Consider the following 11,014-nt stretch of genomic DNA (forward strand, 5'->3'; position numbering starts at 1 on the left):
TCTGTAGCACACACACACACACACACACATTTCAATTTCTTTATTTGAGTCCACATTTATAAAATACATTACAGGGGCACAAATATTTTTCAGTTGCTTTTGATGTCCCGCACACTAAAAACAACATGTGTCCCAGTGCTTCAGTCCAAACAAGTTCAGAATATAAACAACAAATGCACATGAACTTATTCACAGTTAACATTGGTGATACACTTTAGTCTGCCATATTACCAACGCCGGAGAAAAAGTTATGGGTACAGGAAGCACCTTCTCCTCCAAATAGATCGACTGCCTATAATGGAGGAGATTGAGCAATATGTTGCAAGCTGCTTTGCCTTACACCTGGACAACCCCATAATCCTCAAGCCCCTGACCACCAGCCTGTGGACATGGCCCAAGCTGCCAAATATAAAAACAATGAGCTGGCACTTGTAGCCTAGATGTATAATGGCTTGTACTAATGGCTGGTATTTTACTTGCTTAGTAAGGAAAGCTTCCTCTAAACTTGAATCAAAAGTACAGCCAACTTCCAATAGGAAAACCTCTCTGCACACACACACACACACACACACACACACACACACACACACACACACACACACACACACACACACACACACACACACACACACACACACACACACACACACACACAACCGTACACTCAAACATAAACACAGATATTAAAATAACTCCTCTCCCCTCCCCTCTCTCCTCTCCTCTCCTCTCCTCTCCTCTCCTCTCCTCTCCTCAGCCTCCTTCCAGAGGAGGCTCAGTGGTAGGAGGACCTCCTACGGGGGGGTGTGGGGGTCTAGATGGTCTCTTGAGGACCAGGGGGGGGTCTGGGGGTCTAGATGGTCTCTTGAGGACCAGGGGGGGGTGTGGGGGTCTAGATGGTCTCCTGAGGACCAGCTTGGACCTGGAGTTAGACCTTCAGGTTTACAGAACCAAACAGAGCCGTTTGGACCAGGAGCTGCAGGTTCTCAGGGAGCTGAAGGAGAGCCTGGAGAACGCCAGGACCCAGGGACTCACACAGCTCCCTGCCTGGGTCCTAGAGGACACCAGGTTCAGTCTGCTGCTCAAACACACTGATAAACAGGTACACAACACAACTACACACACAGCTACACACTCTGGGTCCTAGAGGACACCAGGTTCAGTCTGCTGCTCAAACACACTGATAAACAGGTACACAACACAACTACACACACAGCTACACACACTAGGGGTGTGCCGATATATCCTCCCGCGATATATCGCGATACGTTTTCGTGACGATATGTATCGTTTTGGATTTTTTTTTCTTCTTTTTTTTTTACAATTATAATAATCAGGCATGCAAACAGCCCCGAGGTGAAAAGGGTGACAACATGCTGTTTTTTTTCGGGTCAGGTGTCACACTATTGCCCTATTTGGATTCAAAACGGCTAGTGGAAGCTGAAAAGCTACAAGTTTGCATGTCTGAATAATGCAAAAACAGAATTATTTGTTTGCATTTCCTTTTTTTCTCCCCCATATATTTTCATAATAAAAAAAGTGCATATCGTATCGTATCAAAATCGTATCAAAGTTGTGAGCCCAATATCGTATCGTATCGTTTCGTGAAATGAGTGTATCGGCACACCCCTAACACACACAACTACACACTCTGGGTGTGTAGTTGTGTGTACTGGGTGTGTACTGGGTGTGTACTGGGTCCTAAAGGAAGCAGTCTGCTGCTCAAACACACTGATAAACAGGTATAAAACTAGACTAAATGTTAATCTAACACTGACAAACAGAACTGATCTAGGAACAGTTTATTATCATGGTGTTATGATAGGAACAGTTTATTAGCATGGTTTTATGATAGGAACAGTTTATTATCATGGTGTTATGATAGGAACAGTTTATTATCATGGTGTTATGATAGGAACAGTTTATTAGCATGGTTTTATGATAGGAACAGTTTATTATCATGGTGTTATGATAGGAACAGTTTATTATCATGGTGTTATGATAGGAACAGTTTATTATCATGGTGTTATGATAGGAACAGTTTATTATCATGGTGTTATGATAGGAACAGTTTATTATCATGGTGTTATGATAGGAACAGTTTATTATCATGGTGTTATGATAGGAACAGTTTATTATCATGGTGTTATGATAGGAACAGTTTATTAGCATGGTGTTATGATAGGAACAGTTTATTATCATGGTGTTATGATAGGAACAGTTTATTATCATGGTGTTATGATAGGAACAGTTTATTATCATGGTGTTATGATAGGAACAGTTTATTATCATGGTGTTATGATAGGAACAGTTTATTAGCATGGTGTTATGATAGGAACAGTTTATTATCATGGTGTTATGATAGGAACAGTTTATTAGCATGGTGTTATGATAGGAACAGTTTATTAGCATGGTTTTATGATAGGAACAGTTTATCAGCATGGTGTTATGATAGGAACAGTTTATTATCATGGTGTTATGATAGGAACAGTTTATCAGCATGGTTTTATGATAGGAACAGTTTATTATCATGGTGTTATGATAGGAACAGTTTATTATCATGGTGTTATGATAGGAACAGTTTATTATCATGGTGTTATGATAGGAACAGTTTATTATCATGGTGTTATTATAGGAACAGTTTATTATCATGGTGTTATGATAGGAACAGTTTATTAGCATGGTGTTATGATAGGAACAGTTTATTAGCATGGTGTTATGATAGGAACAGTTTATTAGCATGGTGTTATGATAGGAACAGTTTATTATCATGGTGTTATGATAGGAACAGTTTATTAGCATGGTGTTATGATAGGAACAGTTTATTAGCATGGTGTTATGATAGGAACAGTTTATCAGCATGGTGTTATGATAGGAACAGTTTATTAGCATGGTGTTATGATAGGAACAGTTTATCATCATGGTGTTATGATAGGAACAGTTTATTATCATGGTGTTATGATAGGAACAGTTTATTATCATGGTGTTATGATAGGAACAGTTTATTATCATGGTGTAATGATAGGAACAGTTTATTAGCATGGTGTTATGATAGGAACAGTTTATTATCATGGTGTTTTGATAGGAACAGTTTATTATCATGGTTTTATGATAGGAACAGTTTATTATCATGGTGTTATGATAGGAACAGTTTATTAGCATGGTGTTATGATAGGAACAGTTTATTATCATGGTGTTATGATAGGAACAGTTTATTATCATGGTGTTATGATAGGAACAGTTTATTATCATGGTGTTATGATAGGAACAGTTTATTATCATGGTTTTATGATAGGAACAGTTTATTAGCATGGTGTTATGATAGGAACAGTTTATTATCATGGTGTTATGATAGGAACAGTTTATTATCATGGTGTTATGATAGGAACAGTTTATTATCATGGTGTTATGTCTGTTCTGTCCATCAGACTCATGAAGAACAGATCCAGGAACAGCGGGTGGAGAAAATGATGCGAGCAGCAGCCAAGGACGTTCATAAGATGAGACAGAGCTGTAACGAGGTCCCTGAGGTCCAGAACTTCAGGTGAGATTACGAGGTTAACGAGGTTAACGAGGTTAACTCTTTGACTTCCAGAAATAAAACATTGTTTGCTAAAGCCACTGCCAGTGATGTTCGAGGGTTTTCCTGGCCTTTGATCGGTGTAAAAAATGTTAGCCTTTAACACTTGCGTGACTAACCCATCAATCTGACCGATTTTTAGACTTTAAAGTGGATTATCTTCTCTCATGGAGCTCTGAGGAAGTTCCCCTTTCATGACTTTTCCTAAATATTCCATTCAAATCATCTGTTTTTTATTAAAAAAAATATCTCCATTCTAAATATGAAATTAGCTACACATATACCATCTCTGGTGTTATATTTCGGCTATTTTCACCGGACTCACCCCTCTCTCCCCCAGGCAAGAGCCTTTCACACCTCCAGACCCCCCGCACTGGCCCCTCCCCCAGGCAAGAGCCTTTCACACCTCCAGACCCCCCGCACTGGCCCGCAGACCGTCATTGTTCTAGTTATAATTGATGATTTGCATTGGCCAAGTGACTTCTCTCATTTAGGCCAATACTAATAATTAAATAAAAAGTACAACTGTGTTGTTCCCATAAATCTAACCTCTAAATGCTGTATTTCATATAAGCATTGTGCACAGCTGTACCGTATTTAATTATAGTCTAGCAGCGTATACGTTCTCTCTCTCGCTGTCTATGTTGCCATGTGTGCTTATTATAAGCGACTTTGGGCTTGTTTTTCACGTCTTTCTATGAAGGCACGTTGTGAGCTATGCACAAACTTTAAATTAAAAAGTGTACAAATGTATGAATGTCTTTAGTTTACAAATGTATATAAATATAGTTATAGAAAAACAGTACAATGAAGTACAGCTTCTAGACTAAACTGGAAGGCTCTAAGCACTAAGCTTGTTTAAAATGAGATCCCCACGCACACAAATCATGATGACATATAGGAGACAGACAGATATCACACTACTATCCCTCCCTGCTTCATGCCTCACTGTTTTCTCAGGGCGCACACTGAGACAGACACAACGCATGCAGTAAAATGTGCATCGACCTGACTGCTTATTTCTCTCGCAAAATTTGGCAACCCACTTTCCCTTTCACTGCAAAGTTGCGAAAACAGATCTGATCTACAAGCATAGAGCGCGTCACGCAGCGACTGTTTTAGGCTTGTAAATCAGATATTTTGCGCAGGATTGAGCACATGTATGAAACATACCGATGTGTTCACTTTTTGTGACGGCTGTCAGAGACGCGGACAGTGATGATAGAAGGAGACACTTTACGCTCAGGCAACTAATGTGAATATTATTATTATGAATAATAATAATGTTAGTTTGTCAAGAGATATCCATGTGTTTTGGACAAAGGAGACAGTCACGTAATTAGACAGAGGATTCAGTGGTTCATATAGACTATCCATGTTTCACTGAAGAGTTTAATGTGACACTACAGATCGCGCTGTTTTATACGCTTTTTTAATAAAGATTTTACATACAGGATATGCAGTTACCATTACAAGTTAGCCTATTTTATAATGTTTATAATGTTTCTGCCTGCCCGCAACAACATATAACGTGAGCTCACTGAGCAGAGTGGAATTGAAATGTTAATAGCTATTTAAAAGACAATGGACCCCCCCCCCCCCCACTGTGTGCCGGGGGACAAGGTGTCAGCTCCTCTGGAGCCAGAAGGGAGACAGTGGCCAATAGAATGGCAGGAAAAAACGGTCTTTTGGATCTGAATTTAGGCAGCATAATGGATGGTCAAACCACAATCATGCAAGTGTTAAAAGAGGACTGTATGTTCTGAGGGGTCGATGCAATGCCCACCACAGAGCTGAGTCAGAGTCAGAGAGCATGTATTCAAAGATGAAGAAGAAGAGGATGAAGAAGAAGAGGGGTTGATGCTATGCCCACCACAGAGCAGAGTCAGAGTCAGAGAGCATGTATTCAAAGATGAAGAAGAAGAGGATGAAGAAGAAGAGGGGTTGATGCTATGCCCACCACAGAGCAGAGTCAGAGTCAGAGAGCATGTATTCAAAGATGACACTTGATGGCAGTTTGATGGGTTTTAATGTAAAGATGTAGTTGGCAGACACAGACATACACTGTGATGAATGGTATTTCATAAGACAACAACAACTGGGGTCCTCTTTTCCTGGGAGTGCCCAAACAGGAGCCTCAACTAAAGTACAAAGTGGGTCCTCAGAATAACTACAGGGTGCCTGAAGCACTCCTGCACTAAATTAATTAAGACAATAAATGTGTCTCTAGGGAATTTTGTACAATCGATGATAAGCTTAGACAGGGGCCTGTGTTTTCTTCTCTCCCTCTTTATCAATAACTAAAATAAAGTATGTTTTTGTAAACAGGGAGAAGATGGCTTTCTTCACACGAGCAAAAACCAGCATTCCTAACCTGCCTGCTGCCCACGTGTGACCTCCTCCTCTGTCTCCTGACTCCACCCATTCCTATCCACTCCTAGGAGGACAACAAAATGAAGAATAAACCTAAAGAATTACAACACAGATGTATGATCTGTATTGATAATTCATACTGTGTCTTAACAGATGTACAGAAAGACATTTTAAAACAATTGTTTCTTTATTTTATTTTGTTCTTTTTTTGTGTTTCCATCTCAACGTCTCTATATCTGTTTAGTGTTTTCATGTATTCATTTAGTTTTATTTTACTTGGCGATAAGCATTAGAATGTCCGTTTACCTCTCTCCTTGTTGTGTTGTCGTTAGCGTGTTGTTGCTAACGGATTCGTCCGTTGCTACTTTTAGACGTCACATCATTCCGAGAGACGTATCAATATTATTGAAATACGCAACGGACTGATTGTTTTATTCATTAAAATAATTTAGGTAATTGCACCTGTCATGTAACTGTGAGAGTGTAAAGGTGGAACCAAATGGACCCACATGTACTCTACTCTCAGAGTTAAATTAACGCTAAGAACTCTGACCGTAGGATCTACTGTTGCCTTGATGACTCATTATGTAAGATCACATTCAGCCATGTCAGTGGCCAATGTTTATCTGTTGTTTCAGAAACCTATATGATTTAATTTGTGCTCGTTAAAAGATAGTGTGATGAAATTAAAGACTTTTTTTTGTAATGAAGATATAGTTGTTTCCCTGGCACAAAAAGAGGAATGAATACCGACAAACAAACAAATAAATACATAAAAACATTCACGGTCCAAGAATCGGTGCATCCCTAGTAAACACATCTGAAATGTTTTAATATCTGCATCATAATGATCATAATTTTTGCATATTTTTATGTCAAGTTCATTTTATTACTTCCTTTAAACTTAAACGTACTGCGTGATCAGGGCCGGTTCTAGGCTGATCAGCGCTCTAGGCGAGATTCCTCTGATGCGCCCCCGCACACGCGATTTTTTTTTGGTTTTGGGCGGATTATGATATACGTTTTTGGCTACTATAAATCGGTTTTAGGGTTAGGTTAGGGTTATGTTATTTAATTCTGATTTTACCGATTTATTATCGTTATTAGGCCTATCATTTTTTTCCCGACTTTTTTTTCCGCCTCTCCAAACTGCCGCTCTAGGCGGCCGCCTAGGTCGCCTGTATGGACGCGTCGGCCCTGTGCGTGATGAACCTTTATGAATATGAATACATACATAGATGAACCTTTATGAATATAAATATAAATACATACATAGATGGACCTTTATGAATATAAATACATACATAGATGAACCTTTATGAATATAAATACATACATAGATGGACCTTTATGAATATAAATACATACATAGATGAACCTTTATGAATATAAATACATACATAGATGAACCTTTATGAATATAAATACATACATAGATGAACCTTTATGAATATAAATACATACATAGATGGACCTTTATGAATATAAATACATACATAGATAGACCTTTATGAATATAAATACATACATAGATGGATCTTTATGAATATAAATACATACATAGATGGATCTTTATGAATATAAATACATACATAGATGGATCCTTATGATTAATTTATATTCATAAGGGTCGATCTATGTATGTATTTATATAGGGTTAGGGTTAGCCCTAACTGTCTCTCTCCACAGCACAGTGGGCGATCCACTCAGTAAACATTTAACATTCATATTAAAACCACTTCCATTCACCGGAGTCCCCCAGGACCCTCCCAAGAACCCTTTGTGTGAAAAGATGTTGTGCCAGGGCCCCCCCCCAGGGACACCCCACCCCAGGTAAACACCACCACACTACTGTAGTGTGTTTCTATAGGTAAACACCACACTACTGTAGTGTTTCTATAGGTAAACACCACCACACTACTGTAGTGTGTTTCTATAGGTAAACACCACCACACTACTGTAGTGTGTTTCTATAGGTAAACAACACCACACTACTGTAGTGTGTTTCTATAGGTAAACAACACCACACTACTGTAGTGTGTTTCTATAGGTAAACAACACCACACTACTGTAGTGTGTTTCTATAGGTAAACAACACCACACTACTGTAGTGTGTTTCTATAGGTAAACACCACCACACTACTGTAGTGTGTTTCTATAGGTAAACACCACCACACTACTGTAGTGTGTTTCTATAGGTAAACAACACCACACTACTGTAGTGTGTTTCTATAGGTAAACACCACCACACTACTGTAGTGTGTTTCTATAGGTAAACACCACCACACTACTGTAGTGTGTTTCTATAGGTAAACACCACCACACTACTGTAGTGTGTTTCTATAGGTAAACACCACACTACTGTAGTGTGTTTCTATAGGTAAACACCACCACACTACTGTAGTGTGTTTCTATAGGTAAACACCACCACACTACTGTAGTGTGTTTCTATAGGTAAACACCACCACACTACTGTAGTGTGTTTCTATAGGTAAACACCACACTACTGTAGTGTGTTTCTATAGGTAAACACCACCACACTACTGTAGTGTGTTTCTATAGGTAAACACCACCACACTACTTTAGTGTGTTTCTATAGGTAAACACCACCACACTACTGTAGTGTGTTTCTATAGGTAAACACCACCACACTACTTTAGTGTGTTTCTATAGGTAAACACCACCACACTACTGTAGTGTGTTTCTATAGGTAAACACCACCACACTACTGTAGTGTGTTTCTATAGGTAAACACCACCACACTACTGTAGTGTGTTTCTATAGGTAAACACCACCACACTACTGTAGTGTGTTTCTATAGGTAAACACCACACTACTGTAGTGTGTTTCTATAGGTAAACACCACACTACTGTAGTGTGTTTCTATAGGTAAACACCACACTACTGTAGTGTGTTTCTATAGGTAAACACCACACTACTGTAGTGTGTTTCTATAGGTAAACACCACCACACTACTGTAGTGTGTTTCTATAGGTAAACACCACACTACTGTAGTGTGTTTCTATAGGTAAACACCACCACACTACTGTAGTGTGTTTCTATAGGTAAACACCACCACACTACTGTAGTGTAGTGTCCAGTAGTGTAGTGCACCAGCAGAGGAGAACCCTCCTCTAACCATCTCGGAGAGAGAAGTGCGTACAGCCTTCACACGGGTCAACATCCACAAGGCAGCCGGACCTGATGGGATTCCAGGCCGGGTCCTTAAGACATGTGCAGACCAGCTGGCGGGTGTCTTCGCTGACATCTTTAACCTCTCCCTCTCCCTGGCTGTGGTCCCTGCAGGGTTCAAAATGTCAACCATTGTGCCCATTCCCAAAAAGGCCAAAGTGACATGCCTGAACGACTGGAGACCTGTTGCTCTCACCCCGATCGTCAGCAAGTGTTTCGAGAAACTGGTGAGGGAATACATCAGCTCCACGCTACCTGCCTCGCTGGATCCGTGGCAGTATGCATACCGCAAAAACAGATCCACCGACGACGCTATTGCCATGGCTCTCCACACCGTCCTCTCGCACATGGACAACAAGCTGCTGAAGGACAAATATGTACGTATGCTGTTCGTGGACTACAGCTCAGCATTCAACACCATTGTCCCAGCAATACTTGACAAAAAGCTCAGACACCTAGGGCTACACCCAAGCATGTGCGACTGGATACAGGACTTCTTGTCCAACCGACATCAGGTGGTGAGAATGGGCAGCATCACATCCGACCCCCTGACCCTCAACACCGGAGCACCCCAGGGATGCGTGCTGAGCCCTCTCCTCTACTCCCTGTACACGTATGACTGCATAGCCACACATGTCTCCAACACCATCATAAAGTACGCGGACGACACGACAGTGATAGGCCGAATCGTCAACAACGACGAGTCTGACTACAGAGAGGAGATCAAATCCCTGGCACACTGGTGCCGCGAGAACAACCTCTCTCTTAACGTCGACAAGACCAAAGAACTGATCGTGGACTTCAGGAGGCCGCGGAGAGACCATGCGCCCATCCTCATCGACGGTGCTGCAGTGGAAAGGGTCAGCGAGTTCAAGTTCCTCGGAGTACACATCGAGGAGGACCTCAAATGGGAGACGCACTCCACACACGTGAGGAAAAAGGCTCAGCAGCGACTGTACTGGCTCCGCCGCCTGAAGAAGCTCGGAGTAGGACGTCGCATCCTTAGGCTGTACTACAACAGTTCTGTTGAAGGCATCCTAACAGGCTGTGTCACGGCCTGGTACGGGAACTGCACTGCCCGAGAAAAGGTCAGCCTACAACGAGTAGTGCGATCGGCAGAGCGGATAATGGGAATCGAGCTCCCAGCGCTCCAGGAACTGTACAAAAAGCGGTGCGTGGTCAAAGCCAAGCGCATCATCAAGGACAAGCACCACCCAAGTCACAGACTGTTCAACCCCCTACAACGACCGCGACCGGGCAAGGGGCTCTACCGCAGTATCAAGAGTTCCACCACCAGGTTTTGGTGTAGTTTCAATCCAGCTGCTGTCAGAATGCTGAATGGGGCATAAGCCTGGATGAGTTCAGCAGCCTGACAGCAGGCGGCGCAGACTTTTCTGGCTCTTCCTGAACACACCTGTGGATTATACCAGGGACAATGACTTGGACTTTAGCCCCTGACCTTTTGCACCTTAATCCCTTGTATAACGCACTGACTTTTTGGGTCTTTTTTATTGTGCTCCTTTTTCCTCTAAGCACCTTAACGTCCATTGTCTATCATGCACAGTATAGTATAACATGCACAGTATACAATACATTGCTGCTATGCTCAGGCACCTTAGTTTAGTTTTTTTTAGTTTTTTTTATTATCTCAGGTAATTTCTAAATATGTAGATAACTTGTCTGGCCTTCTGTTGCTCTCTTGTTTTGATCTCCTTCCCACCTGCCCCCCACCCTCTTCTTCTCCCCCCCCCCTCTTCTTTCTATGGAAACTAACGTTGCGATGGGAACGATGTACAAAAAAGAATTTCACCCACTTTTTTACCTTGTAAACCTGTGATGTGACAATAAAATTGATTCTGATTCTGATTCTGA

General features: G+C 41.2%; 1 protein-coding gene across 1 annotated transcript in view; it reads left to right on the forward strand.

Moving 5' to 3' along the window:
• Positions 1 to 6,651, forward strand: part of wwc1 (WW and C2 domain containing 1) — a 73,632-nt gene extending 66,981 nt beyond the window's left edge. The window contains 3 exon segments of the mRNA XM_080436255.1: positions 755 to 1,099; positions 3,426 to 3,541; positions 5,906 to 6,651. Coding sequence (XP_080292381.1) covers positions 755 to 1,099; positions 3,426 to 3,541; positions 5,906 to 5,972 — 528 coding nt within the window. The 3' untranslated portion in view covers positions 5,973 to 6,651.
• The last annotated feature ends 4,363 nt before the right edge of the window (positions 6,652 to 11,014 follow it).

Source organism: Gymnoscopelus braueri (genome assembly GCF_963280865.1).
Source record: "Gymnoscopelus braueri genome assembly, chromosome: 8".
In the NCBI taxonomy this organism is placed as follows: Eukaryota; Metazoa; Chordata; class Actinopteri; order Myctophiformes; family Myctophidae; genus Gymnoscopelus; species Gymnoscopelus braueri.